The following is a 23,627-nucleotide window of genomic DNA, read 5'->3' on the forward strand; positions in this document are numbered from 1 at the left end:
CTACTTTTTGCTTGTCTTCTCTATACACTTGACATCAGGTTTTACTTTTACATAGAAAATTGGCTCATTCTTATCCTTTCATCCTTTTAGTCTTTCTCACTCATAGTTGGCCACCTACGTGATAATGTATTTTTTGTTTCTCCATAATTTCACATCTTGTTTAGAGTCGTAGTTCGATATTTGGTACGTGTGGTTTTGGATGAACACAGATGAAGATACATTTTGCTATCTCCTGTGGTATTACAAGCCTTGGAATATTGTATATGTAATGTTTTCTGCATATACCACTGTAAACATCCTTTCTACTTTAGGAACAAAGTTATTCCCTCAAGAACACACTTCTCTAAGACACTTCTAATGGGATCTTACTTCTCTGTGGCAATTATCTTCACATACATTATCTCAGAGAAGTTTCTTTTCTTCTACTACTCTTAATTACCTTCATTTTTAGGTCAATCAAAAGTTTATTTCTGCAGGTTTCCCTTTTCTGGACCTCTTCACAGATGGCTTTAAAGAGCTAGATGTTGTCTTGGGGAAATATCTTTCAGATTCCTAGTCATCTCAGGATTTTAATCTGAAATCAATATTTTAGAAATTTAGGTAGAATTTGTACCCTTGCTATCTCATCACTGAGTAGTAGTTTCTATTAACAAATCTCCACTGGTGATGGATATCAAGAATCTGAGAGTAACTTGATCTCACAGACATTTTTCTCTGACCTCTCTTTAGTTCTGGCTCCATTAATATCATAAGGAGAAGGTCGAAACGCTGTTCACTCCTCTACATAAAAAATTTTCTCAACTGAAACCAGCTGTTTTTACATATATATTTTTCTCTACAAGTGGGTTTTCTTGTCATCACTCATATATATTTCTAATTATCTTTATCTTTCAGATGTTATAAACATTCTTATAAATTCTCCCTCTAGAAATAATCAGCTTTTCCCAGTAAACTGGAACCTATACTCTTTAGTTTTTCAGTGATTGTGCCAACAGCCTGGTTGTACCATAATCCTTGCATTTGCAACTGTGAATACAAATGTGCTTCTGCTTTACTGATTCTTTAGCTGCAAAGTTTGCTTTTTTTAACAATAGATGCTTTGAGCCAGTCCTAGGAAAATGTTTTCTTTATGTCTATTCTCATGTTCCTTCTCAGGTATTGGCCAAGATCAGTTTATGTAGTTGTCAAATTCTGCTTATTATTCTATTCTGACAAGATCAGTCATAATTTCCATTACTATTGTGCCAATATCAAGAGGATATAATTCCATTATCTTTTAGGAGATATCTTCTCTGATAACATACTAGCCTTGTTGGGCATTTTCAGGAGACAGTGCTTCAGAAAAATTCTCTTTCTTCAACTTCTTCACAGATTGTTTCATTTTTGTGTTCTTATTTTATGATCTTGAATTGTATGCTTCTTATATTACAAGCTAAAGATCTGCCCTCTTTACCACCTTTAACTGCTACAGAAGTAATTTTCCACTCTTGTATCCATTCTTGTTTGTTTTTTAGCCTTTCACTCATTTCTTCCCTGAGTATCTAAATACTGCTCTAGAGGAACTTAGTTCTTATTTTATAATGTCTTGCTCCTAACCTTTCAAACTTTAAGTGAGTTGCTTGTTTTTCCATCTTTCATTGATTTTTTTTTATATATTATGTGCTTCAGGAAAATAAAGATTATCATTTATGCTCTAGCTCTTCTTACTGGTGACGTGGGCTGCAAGAGAAGATAATCACTGCTTATGAATTGTGTTACCTATCCTGATTGACTTATATATGTCCTTCAGGGCTGTTTGTTGATACGTTATACAAATGGAATATTTCAGAGAAATGTGAAATAGGTTGTTTGGATCTCAAGACAAATCCTACTCCAATGATTTTACTCCATCCAAATCATTGAACTGGTTGATGCAGCTGATTTGTCCTGTTTATGGAGATGTACCTGGACAACTGCAGCATCAATTTTAGGTTATATGTCATTAAATTGATTATTTGTCAATGATTTGGCATCTAGATTTCAATATCTTTTAAACAATATTTTACAGGACAGTGTATGAATGAATCCATATATTTTTTTTCAATGTTATGTTGATCATATTGTCATCTTCTGAGCTTGAGGATTCCATTTACCATCTGTAGTAAATAACTTATTATTTAATCAATGGTTATTTAATGTATGGGACAACATCTATGTTGTAGTAACCTAAATATTTTCAGTTGTGTTTTAAACCCCCCTCCCTCCCCATTATATTCATTTCAGTGGTGGTGAATGAGGTAGTGAAATAATTTTAAAACAAAAGTGATACAGTCTCTTCTATTCTTCAAGCATCTGTATTTATGTGTATTCGTCCATTCAGGGCTCTTACATTTTCATTCACATTTGCCCTATATACAGTTTCACTTTCTGTGCTAAAGTTCTATTTAGATAATGCTTAAAGTAGAACATAACATATTCATCCCTTATTTTAAATAATGTAACCAAGTGTTTTTATATTAAGAAAAATTATATAAAATGTTTCTTTTTGTAGTTTTGTCCACATATAGTCTATGGATTAGTTGGTAAGATGGTAAGTAAATATAACACAATTTTATATGCACTAATATATTGATTATATGTGTGTGTGTGTGTATATTTATTCATGTATATTTCGTGAAGCTAGATTATTTTGTGTGGGTAAGATTTATATTTTTAAAGTAATTTTCACTAATATACCTGTACATATACATATAATTTAACAACAATAAGGGATTTGTTGATCCATCAATTTTATGAACTAAACTCTCAAATAAAATATAACACTCAAAGTCAAATCTTATCATTCAAATATTTATTAAGGTTTCCATTAAATTCCCCTTAAATTATTCCATTTACAGCATCTGAAGGCAATGCACTCTAAAGGACAACCACCATGTTGGATAAATAAAGCTTTCTTAGTTGATGATGACTCCTACTCTACCAAAATACATATTTCTGTGTCCTAGTAATACTGTTCTCACCATTAAATACACAAAAAAGTAATGCATCAACAATATCAACTCCCTTAATAATCTTAAACATTTCATTCAGAAACCCTTTAACTCTTCTTTTCGTACAAGAGAAAAATAGTTTCAGAGATCTTAACCCATTCTTGTGTGGCAATCTTTCCATCGTCCTTCTAGCTCTCCTCGGAACCGTTTCCAGCAGTTCAATATATTTACCCAAGATTAAACATGGTATTCCAAATGTGGCCTAATTCATTTACTTATACCATTAATTTATGACCTTTTAGGCTCATATTTGATATGTCTGTACTTACAATCTAAAATTCTGTCCCCAGTGGCACATTGGTATGTCTGCAGAGTTACAATGCTAGGTTTTGATAATTGTGGTGGGTAGAACACAGATAGCCCATTATGTAGTTTTGTGCTTAACTTCAAATAAACAAACAAACAACCTAAAATTTTATGTGCCCTTTCACTAACAACAGCACATTGTTTGTATAACCTGAGAAACTGATCATCTAGAACACCAAGATCCTTTTCTTCTATAACATTGTTAAGGTTATTTCCATCATTATTTTACTCATAACTCAAATTATGATGTTCCACTTCCACATGTATTATCTTATATTTATTATAATTAAAAGCCGTCTGCCATCTATTTACCAAACTCACCAAATAATTCAAATTCTGTTATAAAGCAGCAGCATCCTTCTCACAGCCAACAACACCCAATATTTTAATATTATCAATAAATTAAAGTAATTCATTGACCATTTGTTTATCTATGTCACTGATATAAATAAAAAAAGAGCAAAAATCCTAACACTTGGTACAGAGGGTCTTTACTTGTAACATGAATCCATCTTGAACTAACTCCTCTTATAACAACCTGCTCTTTTTTCCATCCAGCCAATGTTTTGTCCAATGAGTCAGCCTGTCCCTCACACCATCAGATATAACTTTTGTAATAAGTCTTTTATATACCACCTTGTCAAATGCTTTCTGAAAGTCCAGATACATTAATTCATACCTGAATTCTTATCTATGTAAGCATTAATCTCTTCAAAGAATGTCAAAAAGATTAAAAAGATAAGATTTTCCTAATCATGTTTACTATCCAACAAAAAAGTATGTTTTGTTAAATGACTTTGCAAAGCATCTTTCATCAGACTTTCAAAAACTTTTCCCATCACAAATGGGTCAATAACTACTGGGACAGTTTTTATCACCTCCACTGAAAAGAGGAGCGACATTAAGCAACTCTCAATGTCTGTGCAATATTCATGGGTTTACAAAAATACTGTAACATATGGGTCACATTCAATGTTTAATTTCTTTCAAAACCCTTTGATAAATATTATCTGATCCAGTAGTCTTATCATTCAGTATCATAAAGACATTTTTTTTTTAACAAGCTCAGAATTATTATCATAAACTTCAAGAGAGTAAGAATCAACAAGGTACAATGTAAGTAAAATATTGTTGCCAACTGAGCTTTTAAGAACCTTGCATAAAATTTATAAATTGATGCTCTAAGAGATAGTTTTTATAATATTATGGGTTTGCTGCAGTTAGTATACTATACACTTCTGAAACTATAACTGTCATTAACACTAATCAATTGGAAAACCACAGATACTTGACCAGGAATGTTTATAAATTTCGAATATTATAAACTATTTAACTTCAGATACTTGTACTTCTTTGAGGACATTAGATATTCTATGTCTGAGAACAGTCAGCTTGCAAATAGCGTGAGGCTAGCCTTAAGCAAAGTATAACAATATCAACATAGAATTAATTCACTCATTGTGACCTGTAAATAAAATATTCAGCTCCAGACCAGATAGAAGAATCCATATTGTTTGTAAAACTGTTGTATATAAATCATTATTTGTAATAACTGTTTTTAATAATCATTATTATAAGTTGTATTTTTGTTTGTATATTAGAATATATTTGTATTAAGAAAGAAAACTGTGTTTACCAATTTTGTTCGCAAATACTGAGAATTTGATAAATATCAATATTCAATTAACTTCTAAATTAAAATTTCTGGCTATTTTAAATTGTGATATAATAAATCTGAGACTTATGTGAAATAAGATATAATATGTAACATCCTTCAAATCCCTAATTTTCTTATATTTATAATGCTTTTCTTTATTTTGTCTTTTATAGCCTTTGTGAGCAAATCTGGTTTTGTACTTATGGCCACTCTTTTCTTTTTTTTCTTATATAAGGAATGTGTCTATCTTGAATATTTAAGAATTCGTTTTTAAAAATGTTTCACATTAGATCATTATCTCCAATTTATTCAGTCACCCAATTCACTGCAGAAAATTATTGCTTCATCTCTTCAAAATCTGTTTTATTTAGATTTGGAAACTTGCATCCAAATGTTCCTCCATTCTATACTCTATTAGTTATATTGCATTTGAGTCCAAAAATGTTTATAAATTATACAAATACAATTTTTTAAATGTTTTGTGAAAATTAAGGTTTGAGAAATTTGTTCTAGTTGAAAACGTAGCATTCACTATAATTGCTAAAACATTGTAAAGTAAGACCTAAAAATTCAAATACACTTATAAGAAACAAAAAAAAAATTCAACTATGCATTATACCTGTATGTACCAGGTATGCAGTGCAATGCTAAGCTCACAGGTTGAAAGTCACAGTTATTTGAATCATAGCTTCTCAGCACAAATCTTTGTTATCAGAGAAGGTAGTAGCAGTATGGATTGAAAATGTGTTGTACAGCCTCAGCAGGGGATTTCTTCTTTTAAAATTCACGCATTAATATCATCATTAAACAGTTTGCCTTCTTATATCATGAAACTTTTATACATATGTGGATGCCTTGTCAAAGATACAATGTATTCATGTACATATTCTGTTTGCTACAAAAGAGTGGTAGTTTCTTTTCTACTCCACATATATATAAACATGAGACATCAGGAAACACACCTGTCATAATAGATTTGCTACTGTAATTTTTCATACAGCTATTCAGGTTTCTGAATAAGTGAGCACAAAATCTACCTATTTTGAGAAATTGATACTAAAGGAAAAATATTTTTATTACATTTCTTGAATACTTTAATATTTAATACTTCCAGCAAGAGCAAAAGTTGACTTCTAATGATTTGTTTTATCTACTATAATGACTTAGACATTATGAAAATAACTTCAAAATTAGAAATTTTAAACAGGTTTAAACATCATAACTAAATTGTATGAACTCTGAGGGGCTTTACATAACATCAGGAAAAGAAAAACTGAACATTTTTTTGTACCAAACATTTTTTTATACATTGTAGTTTTAAAAAAAAATGATAATTTCATAAATTAGCAGTCATATATGTGTAATATTTACTTACTGGTAAGACATGCTTTTTAATTCTGTTACCATGTAATCCATATGTATTGCCCTCCTAATCTCTCTAATCTTCATTTACAGTGTTACGTTTCTTATCAGTGGTACATCTACCTCTCTCTAGGACCAAGCTGTCCTACTATTGCTCACCTTTTGGTCTTTGCATGGTTTATTTATCAAAGTTTATCAATTTATACCATCACAGGCTCTTGAGAAGCTTTGTCAACTACTTTAAGCCTTTTTTGTAAATATATTTCTGCCTTTCCTTCCTTTTTTTTTTTCTTTCTACTTTGTTCAATTCTTTTCTAATTCATTACTCCCCTCATCAAGTTCTTTTGTCTGACTGGCACATTTGTGTGGTTCTACATGTTTTTATCAAGAGTCTGCTTGAATCTCTAGTAACTTGCTTCAAATGCTGTCTCTATTTCAAAACACATTTCCTTCTCCTTCTTGTTTATGTTCATTGTGGATCTGATCTTTATATATGGGATCTCTATTGTATTTTGTTCCACAGATCTTCCATGATTTTATTCTGTGACTGCTTGTTTCTTCCTAAGTGTTAGGCAGCTTGAGAGATAGAGATTATACATTCTCTCCTATATCTCTTAGCATTCTGATATCATACTGCCCTTAACCACCTTTCGTGTCCAGTTTATGTGTTCAGGTGTTACTTGGCATGCATGGCTCCATCTTTTGGGTTCTTGCAATCATTTATTCTTGCCATGAGATGCCTCTTCCAAGTATCTGTTGTCCTCTGCATTTATAAGATGGATTTTTCAGCTCATTTGGTTCACCTGTTTCTCCCTGTATGAGATGGTTGCAGGCTGTATCACATCTCATCACATCAGATCCACCTCTTGACTCATCCTCTGGCCTCGCACATTTGATAACCTTTGGAAGTGATCATCCATTCTGGAATGTATGCTATGCCCAAAACCTTTGTCACTATCTGGCAGATTTGTCTAACTCAGTATATCATCTCCATCCAGTTGCCATTGTCCAGTCTACTCACCAGCTTTAATAGGTGCATTTTTTTATCTCCTCACTAGTTTATGCTGTTTCCCCATTTATTTTTTCAAACCCACCTAGTGATATCTCACAGGGTATACTTATTTCCTTAAACCCACTTTGAGCCTGGGGAAATGGAAAACACTAAACCCATTGTTGAGATGGGATTTTCTGCAATGCCACTATGGTGGTGTGCATGTCTATACCTTCCATGGACTATGATGGAAAAAGCTATCATAGGAAAGTGTCTGCTCATATCCATGGCTCACACATGCTAGCTTTTCAAGTTAGGATTTTTGGTAATCCATTCCACTTTCTTCAGTAAAAGACCTTCACAGTATCTTCCCATTGTGAATTCTCCTCCCTCCCCTCAATCTTCAAATGGAACGTGAAAGATCCTTGCCACTTCCAGTTTCTAGGCATTAGGTGGTTGAATTAGAGAGTTCCCCACAAATTGTGGAATTTCTCCAGAGAGAGTCCAAGTCAGCAGCACAATGCAATAGAAAGTATGTCAGTGAAATGCAAGCCATCCAATTATATAGTATGTTACTTTCCTGGTGGTTTAAGCAGCTGGATTGGGCAAAGTGTTCTTATATGTTATATAATAAGAAAGGACTTAGTCCCTGCTCCTGTGTGTAAGGTGAGTGAATTGTACAACTGAACACAGGCAAAACTGTATGGTCTGATCATTTCTCTAGTCACAACAGAGCAGACCTCATGCCCAACAGACCTGTTGTAAGCAAATGCTTGATTGGTCATGTCTTTTTTGTCCATCCTTGGGACATATTGGCCCATTTTGCCTTCCTCCTTTCATTCTTGCTTCTGAGCATGAGATGGATGCAGTCTCCCATGAGTGCTACATCTCTAGTAAACTCCCACTATCATACTTCATGGACTTTACCCTTCAGTCACCTTCCCCAAAGGGAATTCATCTACATTTTCACAATTGTACCAGACCCACCACCACATCAATGTTGAATTCTGTGTTTATTGTGCAAAGAGGTAAGTGTATCATTTTGGAAGTTAAAATTTTCTTTACCTGAAAATGTATTTTTGATATATATCTTTCTGCACACCTTTTCACTTTACACTTTGCCCCATCTAAGAATGAAGTTAGTTTTGAGTACAGGTGATTATGGGGATCTATTGCTCATGCAAAATGTGCCATTCTTCTCTTGGTGGAGGGATATTTTCACATTATGAATATACCAAGCACTGGTGCAGTTCATGTTATAACACATGTTTGAGATGGGAAATAACTCAAGGGTAGTAGCATGTGCATAATCTCAAAAGCAGACACATTAGGGATAGCTACTATATGCAGAGAGACAAGTTATCTATTGGAAATATATTGTCAGTGAAGGAAAATGTTAGTTTCTGGTTGTTTTCACCACATGTAACCACTAATTTGAAAATATTTAAGGATATATACTTTAGAAAGAATGCACTAGTTTAGAAAAATATTTTGGAAAGTTTAAGTTTCAAGTGTTTTATATGGTAAGTTAGTGATGTAGATATTTGTTTAATGTATTTAATACTTTGTGTATACAGTTCTTATTTCAAGTTGATTAAATTTATTTAATACTCCTGCATGAGTGATGTTAGTTATATTTACCTAACATCATATACAAACATTATTTCTGCATTATTTTTCTCATGTTACCAACACTTTTAGGATATTATACTTTTGTTATAACATAGATCCAGAAGATGCAACATACAGCATCAGGCCTGGTTCTGTAGTGAAAACAAAGGGAGCAGTTGCTATATCATTCATTTTTTTTGGGACTTCTCTATTGTTTATAAATTCACATCTAACAGGTATGGTTTACTGCAGTTTAAGAATGAGTTTTTGTGTGTGCTTAAACCATCTGTTTGACACTGTATTAGTAAATGAAATCAATTCTTTTTTATTTAGTTGAATGAGGTCATACTTATATAAGAGGCAAAACTCACTGTAATACATGACCTGCTACTGAAAAATATGAAACCAGTCTTTAATAATGAATCTTTTTTTCTTTTTTTTGTCTGTCTTTTATTGAATAAAGAGTATACAAGTAAATTATGTCTAAACTGAAATTCCAGAATAACTTTGGATGTGTCATTCTATATCATTGATCTATATTTTAGCAGGCGAGTTATACTTATTTTTCTGAACTGATATTTTAAATATGATTTAGATTAGAGACACTAAAATAAAAAAAAAAACAACCTTCATACAATGTATTAATAATATAGGATTAAGAGGTCAAAGAACCTGAAATTAATGGCATTAAGTTTGTTACCCATTACAACATGTGGTAAAATGTTTATAATTGTATTGTTTATGAATAATTATTTTTCAGGATTTCTTTTGATGCAACAGTTTAATAGTTTATTCTGTGTCTTTAATTCCACGGGTGTGCATAATAAGAGTTTCAAACATTTATTATGCCACTTAATATAATAGTAAACATGTTGATGTAAAAAGAAAAATACATCAGGTAAGTTTTTCTATGTATTCATGTGGTTGTACGTTTTGTATCAAATATCTTTTCAGGATGGAGTTTAATGGTTCATAAGTATACAAAGCCTTAAAAATAGCAGTATCTCACTGTGCTCCAACTGTGCCATTAGCTTTCATTACAGTAGCTCTAGAGACTAAATTTAATTCTAAAATAACAGAAATTGAGCATTTGATTGATTATAATTTTGTGAGTAGTGCTAATTTTGTGACTATTAACCCTTACACAGAAGGAATGTTGTAGGCAGCAGCTTATCACAGAGGTAAAAAATTGGGGAAATAAAAATTTCTTAAACATAGTCTTTAGCATTTCTATTATAAATTTTGAACAAAATATGAAAGAAAATGAAAGCATAACAAAGACTTATTTTTTACAAGTTCAAATGTTTTTTATTCTATGAAAATCATGAAAACATTCTCCAATACACAGTACTACTCTATCTTCTTTACACCAGGTAGTCACCATCTTTCCACTTCTTTTCTTTTCTTGTTGTATGCATACATACATGACATTGTCTTTGTCCACTTTTTCAAGCTCCTGAGGATGAAATGCTTTCTAAAAAGTGCCATAAAAATGCTTCTTTTGGTGTTCTTATCAGGAACTGTAATACTATGTCTTCTTGTAGAGGTCTTGTCACCTTTCCATACCTTTTCAATAATTGGTAAATTACATTGTAACTGAACTGCCTCAAAGGTAGCTTCTTGCCAATTTTTACTAGATACATGTTATGAGAATTCAAAATTGAGATATCTATTAGGTGAAAAAATAGCTTTTTGTACCACTTCATTCACAAAGGCAATCAATTTGTCCAAATCACGTTACTTTTGTCAACTATCATTATATTGGGTTTGATTATCAATTGTTTAGTTCTGTAATCATCTTTCCCACCATATTTAATTTCACTTTTATGTACTGTACTAAGCAAAGTAACAGGATGTTTGTTTTTCCATTGAAGTGCTAAAATATTCCTTTGTTTCTTGGTCTCAACATCTCCCTTCATTAGAGGTAGAAATTTAGACATGTTCCTTTGTTTAGTTCTAACTATTCCACAAAAACCACTGTTACTTTCAAAGAGGAAGTTGCATAATCCCAAACTTGTATGATAATTATTAGTATATAATATATGATCTTTTCCAAGGTAGTCTTTCATCAGTTGCTTGACAACTGATCCTGAAAATCCTAATTGGGGATCTTTGGGTACATCTACATGAGTTGAAGAATGGATAATCATATCAGTTACAATTTCTGTTGTACAATCACATTATATATAAAGATCTTTATTTTAAATCTATAGTGCTTTATTGGAATGTATTCCTTGAAAACAATGCAACCCTTGAAAAGAATTAAAGATTCATTGATAACTACCTTCTGAAATGGAGAAAAAGATTCCTTAGCTTCATTCTTTAACATTGTAAACATTTCTTGAACTTTACATAATTAATTGTTTACATTTGGTTCTTTGTTATTTGCAAAGTGCAAATATCTAAGAATCTTCCTGAATCAATCTCAAGTAAATCATTTTGGAAAAATTGGTGTTCCTATAAGGGGATCATCCTTCCAATAATCAGCCAACACATGCTTTTTCACATGTGGCATGAGTATCACCAAAGTACAAAAAAAATGTACCTTTCCTCAATAGTTGTATCTTTCCATTTCTTACTTCATGAAGTAGAAGGAGTGTTACTTTCACTTTCTTTGGAATTTAAGGATTTACAAAACTCGTAATATGTTTATTTTTTGCATATAACTCTTTATACTTTGATTAAACATAGTAGTAAAAACTCCACACTCTTTAGATTCATCCATGAGCCTAAATATATCTGTGAGTCCAGCATTTCTACTATTAAAAGAATGAATAAATGAATAAAAATCATGATACCTGATCCATTGGGAACCAATGAATTCAAATTTGTTTATGGATTCTGATTCACTATCTAAATCTTGTTCAGAGCTTGAAACAATTGAATTTGATAATGATGAAAAATCTAAAAGGTTTTTACTTCATTGGAGTAATTATCATGTGCAAATACTTCACTTTCATCTTTTGATGAAAAATGTTTTCACTTCACTCGCTTAGCTGATGCACCCTTGCTTTTCTTCTCCTTGACTTACACCGAGAAAATGACTCAGACACAATGCTTTTAGTGGGTACAGTGTGAGGTGTTGCCAGTTAATATTTTTAGCCTGTATCATCAATTGATGATAGCTGTACTAAGAGCAAGGCATGAAATAGCCAATTGATGATGGCCACCATTTTCTACAAAAACATCAGTTGATGATGGCTGCTGTTTAAGGGTTAATATATGTGTATTTTGTAAAGTAAGGACTATGCATTTTTAATAACATTTGAATTGAACAAATGTGTATGAGCTCAATTGACAAAACAATGTCTTCCACCAGAGGAGTGGTATAGCAAGAGACTTTCATAGATGTTGTGATTAATATGACCTAATGCATTAAAGTATGAGATGTTCAAAACTAAAGTGTGAATACAAAGTGCTAGAATGAGGTTTAAAATTTGGTAGCCTTTAGGCCCATTTTTATATTGCTTAAATGAAATTATCAGAATGTTTAGTATTTCAGGTATTATAATTTATTTTATAATTTTAGCACATGAGAAAAAAATGAAAGAACGACTATTAGACTATGAAAAAATCTGCCTCATGCTGGACCTTCCAAGGAACCTACCATTGAAACCCCAGCATCAGAAAAAAGGTGAATAGAATCCTAAGACACTTTGAAAAGCTTCTAAAAATGACTTTAAATTATTTAAAATAGATGGGATAAGAACAAGAAGTGTACAGTAGTGATACATTTGAGTCACATAAAAATACCTTGTATTAAAATAAGATGAAATGTGTTTTTCATGTTTTTGTTTTATTATTCAGTTCTAGTTATATAAATAAAACTGCCAAAGTAAATCTACCATGCTTCAATGAATAACTAGGACTCAATCAACTTTCTAACAAATCTGTAAATAAAGCTTACTTCATTTTTTTTCTTAGTTTTAATGTCAGTTCTTCATTTAATAGTATTTATAAGGATTCTGTTTAAATTTCCACAGGTAATACTAGTTATGTGGCTTTGATCATCATATGTTTTTTTACAGCAAACTATAATATACTTTAATTTTCCATATTAAAACTAAGGAAATATTTTGTTAAAGAAAATATCTGAACTCTGTCAAGTTTGAACTAAACTGTAAGAAAAATAGATAGTTAGTAATATATCAATAATTTTTAGTGTTTCTTCTAAGGTTAAGAAAAATATTAAGCATAAATGAACCTTAGTATTTCTTGGTTTATTAAATTTGATTACACAAAAAAATGTTGAAGTTAGCCTTTTATAGATATTATAACAAAACCTTTTTGCTGTTCTTTGTTGATGAATTAATACTTGGAATTTTTAGTTGCCTTTCAAGAAATATTAATATTGGGTTAGATTGATTTCAGGTTAAAGTAAGATAGGTTATATCTTTTATTTCAGGATACATTTTTTGTTTTATAAACTAGATGTCACAGCAAGGTTTGACTGTGTGTTTTGGTGTGGAGATCTTAACTTTCGATTGACCCAGAAACGAGACACTGTCATCAGATTATTAGAAAAAAGCAATAGAAAGAACACAGTCTTATGTAAAATACTGCTGAATCATGATCAGCTAAAGAAGGCTATGGGTGAAGGTACGTATCATTATGTAAAAATATTGTGATGTTCCTCATTATGTTAGCATAAACAACCAAGTGCTGGGATAATATTTTATTCAATGAAACATGTAATTCTAACTACTTGGTACAGTACCTATTATAAACAGTTAATCTAAACTGTGGGTTAGAAAAAATATTAAAAGTAGATTTGATATAATCTTCCATTAATTAAAATATTTCTGGGTGAAACTTATCATTTCATGATAATGATTAATCTCAATCAATGACAGAGAAAACATGTCATTCATTTTATGATAATGATTAATCTCAATTAATGACAGAGAAAACTTGTCATTTTATGATAATGATTAATCTCAATTAATGACAGAGAAAACTTGTCATTTTATGATAATGATTAATCTCAATCAATGACAGAGAAAAATAATTTTTGAGGTTACACCTGATCTGATTGGTAGTGAGAAATTGGAAGAATGAGTCTAATAAAACTTAAAGCAAAATTATTGTTAATAAATACTACCATTCAGGAAAAAAAGTCTGAAAATAAAAGCCATCATATTGGGCTTGACAAAGAGAGACTGCAAAAATTTATTTACCTTTTTGTTTATACTTATGAAGATGAAAGACTCATTATTGATCTCAAAGAAAAAAAAATAGCATATGTCAAAAACTTTGAATAGAATCCTAACTGGGCAAAATATATAATGAAATTTTATTGAATGAATGGCAACTGCCTGTTGTAGAAACACAAGTATAGAGGACGACATTCTGAAAGTCTACGACCTTTCATCTTCCCTTCAAAACTTTATGCTCTATACTTGTGTTTCTACAACAGGCAATTGCCATCTCTTCAACCAACTTTCATGGTGAATACTGTTCCTAAACAATTTATCAAAAGATAACCTAAATATAATATCTAATGGAAAAAACTGAAATTCATCTGTAAATTGTTGTTTTCTATATATGCATCCACAAAGTTATTCTAAATGCCTGTAGTAAGTAACTTTCTTCCTGGAAAGTCCATTTCTTACTTTGATCTTTTGCAATGACAAAAATGAAACTTAATACATGTATATTGCAAGTGATATCATAGGTTTATTTGCTGTGTCTTCCATTTATCATTCAGACCTATCACACATGTTATACCAAACTATATTTGAGAAAAAATGTTTTATCACAGTTATTAGTAAAGAACAGTTCAATAGTATATATTAATTTTTAAATTAACAGTTTTTTTGACAGCACTGTGTTTTGTAATTTTCATTGTAAGTATCAGAAACATGATCAGTTTACAACAAGGATCCCAAAAATTTGTTTACAGATATTTAATAATAAAATAATAATTTTAATTGCTAGAATAAGAACAGATTTTTGTAACATTGGTGACATGTGTCTCTACAATATGTATAAGAGAACTATTAAATAAGTCACACAATTGTATTTATAACGTTTTCTCCTATATAACAATTTAATTTGAGCTTGAACATCATTATTTTTTTACATACAGAAACAAAGTTTCATCTATTGTTGTTCTTTTCATTTCATAACAATTCTGTAGGTGTTGCCTTCAGAGACTTCCATGAAGCTGAAATCACATTTGTACCTTCTTACAAGTACAGTACTGGGTCTTCCTTATTTGACTCCAAAAAGCTACGTGTACCTTCTTACACTGTAAGTTATTCAAACAGTATCCAATGCTTGTAGTACATATATATTTATTTATATAAAATATAGGTTTTATTTGGTTGTTTTTAATGTTTTTACCAAATTTTGTAATCCTAGATGTTCTTTACCCTTGTATTCATGTATGTATGTATTTATCTGTTTGTGTGTGTGCATGTATTTATTATCCCAAAAGTAGGTTGAAAGTTTTAACCACTCACATTATTATACAGTCAGTAGACCCTAAAGTGACATCACATTAGTACTGTTGTACTATAGGCTACAACACAGCATGGCGTATGAGCTTCAAAAGCAAGAAACAAATATATTTAATTTTAGTTTTATTTTTAAGCAGGAAACTTTTGGGGACCCTATGGAAGTACATCTAGTACTTATGCCTTTTTTATGATGAAGAGAAACAAGTTGGTTATTATGAAATTTGACTCATCCTTTGGTTTATTTTCATAGACATGTGCATTACCAAAACATCTACTGAACTTTAAACAGAATATTTTCAATCTTACCTGTGAAACCTCAAAAAGATGAAAAATAATTTTTCTCAAAAACAGGCAACAAAATTGTCTATATTTCTAAATATATTAGCTTATATGCAATAATCCATTCAAATTTTCAAAAGAAAGTCGCATAAAAATGTATTCTCAAGATGACTGGTATTAACAGTTTAGTTAAAATAAAGTACAGAACAACGTTTTGACCTTAGATCATCCTCATCACAAAACGTTACATGGATTTTATTTTAATATGAATCTCACAGTAAATTGAAATAAATGTTTAACATTTTGAGGGTTACAGGTAAGATATTTAGTTTTATATGATCATGTTATGAATCTAACATAAAGTCTGTAATAATGAGGATTCAGATCTCAAATAATAGCTGCAAAAATTTAGTAATGGTTACACAAGCAGGTCATAATATTTGACTATACTAATTGCTTAACTGATTTATATAACTGTTTAAGTCTAAAGATCATGCAATTTTTAATATAACAATATCAGATGGCTTTTAACATTTTCAGCCTTAAAGTTTGGAGTATATTTAATGTTATATCAAGCTAAGACTTTATTTATAGAGTTAATAAACTGTTTACAACATTGCTGAGATATTCTGTGAAATAATTTGTGTTAATACTCTTTCTTTCAGTGTGTTTTTGACCATCTCTAATCATTAAATGTTCATAACATATTATGAACATATTATTCATAACATATTATGATATAAAAAAATTGAACAGCAAATAAATAAAGATGTGTCTGTTTTTGAAAATAGTAATAAGGCTTCCTTAAATTAGTTATAACAGTTGTATGTATAGTGGTAAGACAAAACAGACTTAAAACGTTTTTTATAAGTATTCAAAATTTTGGAATCACCATTGTAGTCAACAGACATGTATGTCCTCAAAATGAAAGATTGCTTATTCTTTTTAAGTATAAAAGTAATTTTTTTAAATGAGCTTAACTTAAATGTAGCTCATAAGATAATATGCAACTCACCTACTTCAGGACCGTGTGTTGTTTCGACACCAGAAGAAGAATACCATAACCTGTTTGTTGTATGATATAGTAGAGAACATAATTACTTCAGACCATAAACCTATATATGCATTATTTCAAGTTTGTATAAAGCCAGGACGAGACAAGTAAGTATTTTCTTGTGGTGTAGATGTTTCATTCTTTCTATTGAGATTTTGGTTTTTTCTGCTAGTGCTTGAAAGTAACTTTTTATTTTTCTCCTCATTTTGTTATAATTCTTTATGCTGTTTTAATTACAATACTAAGATCCTAAGGTAAATTGTTTTCCCACTAATAGCACTAGTTTAAACTTATTGGTTGTTGTTATGCTTGTCTAAGAAACACCTTAGAGGTATGTTACCTGTTCAACTAAAATTATGATGTTGTATTGAAAATGTATTTTTTTATTTATCCTTTTTAATAATCACCAATCTATAGTGATAGATTGGTGATTTTATTCATCATCTGTTCCTAAAAAGTCTTGCTTTGAGAATTTTTTATGATTTTATCTGATTATTGTTATTTTGTAATAGCTTGAGCTCAATACACATCCAGAAGGCATACTGTTCAATTTATTTCTGTATATATATATATATATTAGCACAGATATCTCCTAATGCAAACTTTTAGTGCTTATAATTAGGCTTTGATTGCTTTATAATAAGTTTCTTGGGGGCCAAGCAATTAACTTGAGGACTTATAGTACTAACATTTCATTGTTTGAACTGCATGGTGGACACAGTGCAAATATCCATGTGTAGCTTTGCATAAAAGCACAAACAATTAAAGCCATGTGATGAAGCATGGATGTAGTTTAAGAAAGGTCAGAGGTTATGGTTCAGCATTCAATTTTTTTTTAATCCCTCACTTTCTACAGCAGAGGTACAAACATGTTTCTGATGTACCAGTAGACATGAAAAATGTACTAAGCCCTAGATAACATTCTACTAGCCCAGCGAGTTTTTTTCACTATACTGATGAAGTTATTACATACTACAGAAATATGCTTATATATGTTCATTGTAATGACTTTTTCTGTACTATTGCAAAAATATATACATTTATCAGTAAGATATAATTTAAATAAAAATATATGAAAACATAAAACTTGCAGGAAAGTCATCTAACCTACACATACAATTAAACTAAAACAATCACACAGTGATCTACCAAACATAATATCTCTCCCTTTTTTTTTCATACCTACAAAAGTGGTTGCAGAGTTCCAAGGAAGCAGTTCTGGATACTTTGCCCAAATACATCTTTTCAGACTGAATATTAACTATTGTAATCCTAGCAAAAAAAAAATCACATTGAGTAGAAAATGTTTAAGTATGAATCTCAGCAACTTGTTATTTTAAGTTAGTAGTTAAGACATCTGTGTCTTAATAAGTAGTTAAGATAGATCAGCTTATCACTGATAAACAAACTACCAGTTTTACAAACTTTTCAGTGACAATAGATATTTAACAATTTGAAATAAAAAAATAACTGTTGAATTGTTATAAATTCTGATAGCTAAATATAGTGTTGGATTTTACAAATATCTGCTAGAAGCAGAATCACAGTAGTCCATGTTAGTAAATATGGAATTCAGGATAGGTCAGACTTAGGTTCTGATGGTCCCAGGTTTCATGCTGGTGGATTTTTACTACCTTATACAGTAATTGTAACTAATTTGGTTACTTGCAAAATAAAAGCTGTCACTTAAAATGTTATCAAATTTGTTTCATAATACTTTTACACGTATAAGCCAACTATATGCTGTATTTATACTGATTTAGAGCATGTTCTTTTGGAACATGTATTTACATAATTTTTCATATAGTTAACTTATCTAAATGTTTCACTTTTCTTGCTTTCACTGATTCGAATGGAAGTAATAAGAGAGTATGAAAAGAATGTGTTATATGTAATGCTTGTAAGTATATAACATATATATTATACTGTTAGTAAAAACATTTTAACTGTTTTATGTAGTATTCCCCTAGCAGCAGGTTTATTCAACAGAGAAGTTTATTTGGAAGGTAAGTGCTTAAATAAAATAAAGGCATATTTGAAATAAAGCTAGAAATTTAGTAGCAATGTTTAGCTTAAAAGTGACTTTTATGTTTAAAACCACTTTTTGACTAATACTCAATACAATTTGAAAACTGGATCTCACATATAACCCACAGGGGTTTGATTCCCCTCGGTGGACTCGGCAGCTAGCCTGACGTGGGTTTGCTATACAAGTTCATTCCATTCTCCTCAGTCAGACTAAGATCTAGTAATTGTGATATCCAAGGAAGATGATAGGTGTCACTATTATACCATGATGGGAACAACTAATAAAAATCAGTGTTTGGGATTGTACAATACTGTGTGGATGAACGTGACTTACATAAATGCTGAGTTTTATTTGCCCTTCTAAAGGAGAAAAAAAAAACAATTCCTGTCACAAGAATATTCCAACACTATTACATAATCAGGATAAATTATTGTGTTTTTTTTTTTTTCTGTATTCAAACACTACAGATACAGATGAAATATGACTCATAAGACCACATTATCTGCTTTCTGTAAGAATCATTGAAACTATACTTTCCTGTTTGACTGAGATGGTTTTCATAATGTTCCTTTCATTTTATAATTGGTAGCTGAATCCTGACCTCTTGTGAAATAATTAGTCAGTTTTGGTGTGAATTGATGTCTGTTACACTATAGAATCACAATTTATGTGCAAAAATGGCTCGTTTGGGTTGAGAAAATATTTTACATAGAAGAGCGAACAACTTTTCGACCTTCTATGTAAAATATTTTCTCAAGCCAAACAAGCCGTTTTTGCATATAAATTTCTCAACAAGTGGGTTTCTCGACATCACTGATTATATAATCACAGTTCCAATTGTCTTTTCAATCAGTCTGCCTCTAGTGATTTGTGAACACAATTTGTTCAAGCTCAAGATATGGTCCATTTTGATTATCAATGTTGAAAAGTGCTGAATTAAAAATCTTTAATTTTGTTTGTGTGTGTGTGTAGTTAAACACATAGCTACACAATGGACTATCTATGTTCTGCCCACCACAAGTATCGAAACCTAGTTTATAGTGGTGTAAGTCTGCAGACATACTGCTTTGCCACTGTGGAGCAGATTTCTTTGAACAGCTAGTAAAACATTACTGTGACAATGATTGTACAGCTAACCAGGCATACTATATCATGACTGTTTGAAGGTTCTAGAAATCATTGCTTTTACCTGTTATTTTGTAGAGAATCCATGATATGACGTTAATTGCATTTATTGAGCTCAAACAGTCGAGTTGCACATTACATATCAAGCTTTTTTTCAATGTACAAAAGAACAGAGTATTTTAAAAATGTCTGTGGAAAGTATTAATGAAGGGGCTAGCTAGTGTAAGACATTGAAAACCATGGCTGATGGTTCTACACATTTAATTAATTTTAAATAAGACTTTGGCATATGAAAGTTTCTGTAACATTACCATATGAAGCTGTTATAGATACTTAACAAGCTATTGTATTATGCTTTTAGTGCCCAACTCTATAATGTTTAATAATTCAACTTATTATTATTAAATCTTAATTTACGTATTAATTCTCTGTTACTGATTTATCAGATAGAAAACACCTGGCATGGCCAAGCGCGTAAGGCGTGCGACTCGTAATCCGAGGGTCGCGGGTTCGCACCCTCGTCATGCTAAACATGCTCGCCCTCCCAGCCGTGGGGGCGTATAATGTGACGGTCAATCCCACTATTCGTTGGTAAAAGAGTAGCCCAAGAGTTGGCGGTGGGTGATGATGACTAGCTGCCTTCCCTCTAGTCTTACACTGCTAAATTAGGGATGGCTAGCACAGATAGCCCTCGAGTAGCTTTGTGCGAAATTCCAAAACAAACAAACAAACAAACAATCAGATAGAAAACAAGTTTTTTAATAAATATTAAAAATACAAATATTATGAATTTTTTTAAAGATATTAATGCTGATTAAGAAATTTAAGTAAATTCTGAAACATCCATATTAAAGATGTTTTTCGGTGTTACGATATTTTTAATATTTATTATAATTTTATGTTTTTACAACAATATTCTTTTGCCTCTTTCATTTACTTATTTTTGTTTCACTTGTAATTTTACCATACAAATTCAAAGTTAATAAAAGGGCAGTAGTGTATAAACATTATAAGCTATAAAAGTTTTTACATTCGTTAGTTATTTTAGAAACATATATTCTTATTTTACTAGCATCTCGAAGACGTGCTGCTTTGCTTGAGAATCAAGATCGGCGAAGTTCTGTGTGCTCTGTAATGTGACTCTGGTCTACTGCAGGTGTGCCACTGCAAAAAGATTAATTAAAACTAATATGTTTGATACAAAATGAAATAATCTGTGCAGCAGGTATTAATACTGCCAATTTTTGTAATTTCAGTAATTATGATATTTATATTTACATAAAATTTCATTTTTCTGTTATAAATGTACAGGTTAATTAACAAAATAATTCATAAACATAAGACCTTAATATACATGAAAATAAAATCACAGTTTGTATAGTTTCAAGTGTCAAGAAAACAAACCATGTGGAGATATATCATGTATTTGCTGAGGTCTAAAATGTATAGAACAAAGTATATATATATATATATATATATATTTATATAGGCTTGTTTTAATTTGTTAGCATTATAAAATGTTTCAGCCACTTAATATCAAATATTACTACCATTTTTTTAAAATTAAATTATGATACAGAATGAATATGTATTATTATCATAACTTTTAAACAGATTCCTAAAGGAAGTTCTATAGCCATCTATCTATTTGTTTTAAATAAACATATGGCAACTGATATTGAGGGTAGATCATTACCTAATGCTAGTTATTAAGTTGATACAGCTTAAAGTATGTTGTATTATGGTAACTTTTAAGTTATTTCATTTTTACTGTTACAAATTTAAATGCCCCTTGCTGATACAGTGGTAAGTCTATGGATTTAGGATGCTAAAATCAGGTGTTCAATTCCCCTTGGTGGATGCAGCAGATAGCACAATGTGGCTTTGCTATAAGAAAAACACACACACAAAATTATATATTCAAAAAAGTTGTAATTATTAACTTTTGTTCTTTTTTTTCTTCACCACATGATATGCTGATTATTATGATATATCAAAAAATAAAAATAAAGAATTTTTACATAAATATCTGAGTAAACCTCTAAATAATGTTTACTAGTTTTAATACTGCAATAAAAAAATTGTTTAAAACCTCAACAAACAGGAATTTTAGTCATAAACATTCGAGCCTGTAATGCACGTATAATTAAACTTTTTATTCATATTCCTATGAGACAGCAGTAAGTTTATGATTTACAACACTAAAATTTGGGATTTGTTTCCCTATGGTTGACATGGAAGATAGCCCGATGTGCAATTTCCTCTAAAACAAACTAATATACCTGAATATGTAGTTTGATATCAAGAGCTATGTAAAAAAAAAAAAAATGTAGTTAAAATACAATGAAATAAATTTGGGCTAATGTAAATTTATCTTTTTTTTTTTATTAAACTTGAAAATGCATTTAGAATGTAAGACCCATCATTGTTACCTGCTCTTGAGGTTTAAGTGATAATAAATCATTTAGGTTTCATTTAGGTTTCATTTAGGTTTCATTCTAAAAGTTGGGATAACTATATGAGTGCTTCTTTTTCAATTGATTTTTATCATGTTCTCCTTTACTGAGAAAAACAAACAAGTGCTATGTTCCACTGATATTTGGAATAGTTTATAAACAATGTTCCACTGATATTTGGAATAGTTTATAAACAATGTTCCACTGATATTTGGAATAGTTTATAAACAATGTTCCACTGATATTTGGAACAGTTTATAAACAATGTTCCACTGATATTTGGAATAGTTTATAAACAATGTTCCACTGATATTTGGAATAGTTTATAAACAATGTTCCACTGATATTTGGAATAGTTTATAAACAATGTTCCACTGATATTTGGAATAGTTTATAAACAATGTTCCACTGATATTTGGAACAGTTTATAAACAATGTTCCACTGATATTTGGAATAGTTTATAAACAATGTTCCACTGATATTTGGAACAGTTTATAAACAATGTTCCACTGATATTTGGAACAGTTTATAAACAATGTTCCACTGATATTTGGAATAGTTTATAAACAATGTTCCACTGATATTTGGAATAGTTTATAAACAATGTTCCACTGATATTTGGAACAGTTTATAAACAATGTTCCACTGATATTTGGAACAGTTTATAAACAATGTTCCACTGATATTTGGAATAGTTTATAAACAATGTTCCACTGATATTTGGAATAGTTTATAAACAATGTTCCACTGATATTTGGAACAGTTTATAAACAATGTTCCACTGATATTTGGAACAGTTTATAAACAATGTTCCACTGATATTTGGAATAGTTTATAAACAATGTTCCACTGATATTTGGAATAGTTTATAAACAATGTTCCACTGATATTTGGAATAGTTTATAAACAATGTTCCACTGATATTTGGAATAGTTTATAAACAATGTTCCACTGATATTTGGAACAGTTTATAAACAATGTTCCACTGATATTTGGAATAGTTTATAAACAATGTTTGCAGATTCTTCTTACTTCACTACTCTGTGTTTTTATGTATAGCTTTTAAAGTATTGTTTCTTGGCAACTAGATATTTAAAAGAAAATCAAAATCATAAGTGTTTGATTTTTGTTTTATTTTGACGTTTTATAATAATATGAGTAACTAATGAGAAGTATTTTGTTTCATTTTCTATGATTGAAAACTGAAACATTGTTCAGGAAATTATGCTTGCTAATGTGTTGGTTAAAATGTTTTTAGTGTTTAAT

At 30.5% G+C, this 23,627-nt stretch overlaps 1 protein-coding gene across 2 annotated transcripts in view; it reads left to right on the forward strand.

Annotated features, from left to right (window-relative positions):
• LOC143240743 (uncharacterized) overlaps positions 1-22,073 on the forward strand; it is a 48,313-nt gene extending 26,240 nt beyond the window's left edge. Inside the window, exons 6-12 of one of the 2 annotated variants that reach the window (XM_076483702.1) lie at positions 9,073-9,192; positions 12,486-12,590; positions 13,388-13,555; positions 15,096-15,208; positions 16,721-16,857; positions 18,710-18,756; positions 20,977-22,073. In XM_076483702.1, coding sequence (XP_076339817.1) covers positions 9,073-9,192; positions 12,486-12,590; positions 13,388-13,555; positions 15,096-15,208; positions 16,721-16,857; positions 18,710-18,756; positions 20,977-21,044 — 758 coding nt within the window. In that variant the 3' untranslated portion in view covers positions 21,045-22,073. The remainder of the gene's footprint in view (positions 1-9,072; positions 9,193-12,485; positions 12,591-13,387; positions 13,556-15,095; positions 15,209-16,720; positions 16,858-18,709; positions 18,757-20,976) is intronic. The other variant, XM_076483703.1, reaches the window with a different exon arrangement.
• Positions 22,074-23,627: the final 1,554 nt, after the last annotated feature.

This window comes from Tachypleus tridentatus, chromosome 13 (assembly GCF_004210375.1).
Source record: "Tachypleus tridentatus isolate NWPU-2018 chromosome 13, ASM421037v1, whole genome shotgun sequence".
Taxonomy (NCBI): domain Eukaryota; kingdom Metazoa; phylum Arthropoda; class Merostomata; order Xiphosura; family Limulidae; genus Tachypleus; species Tachypleus tridentatus.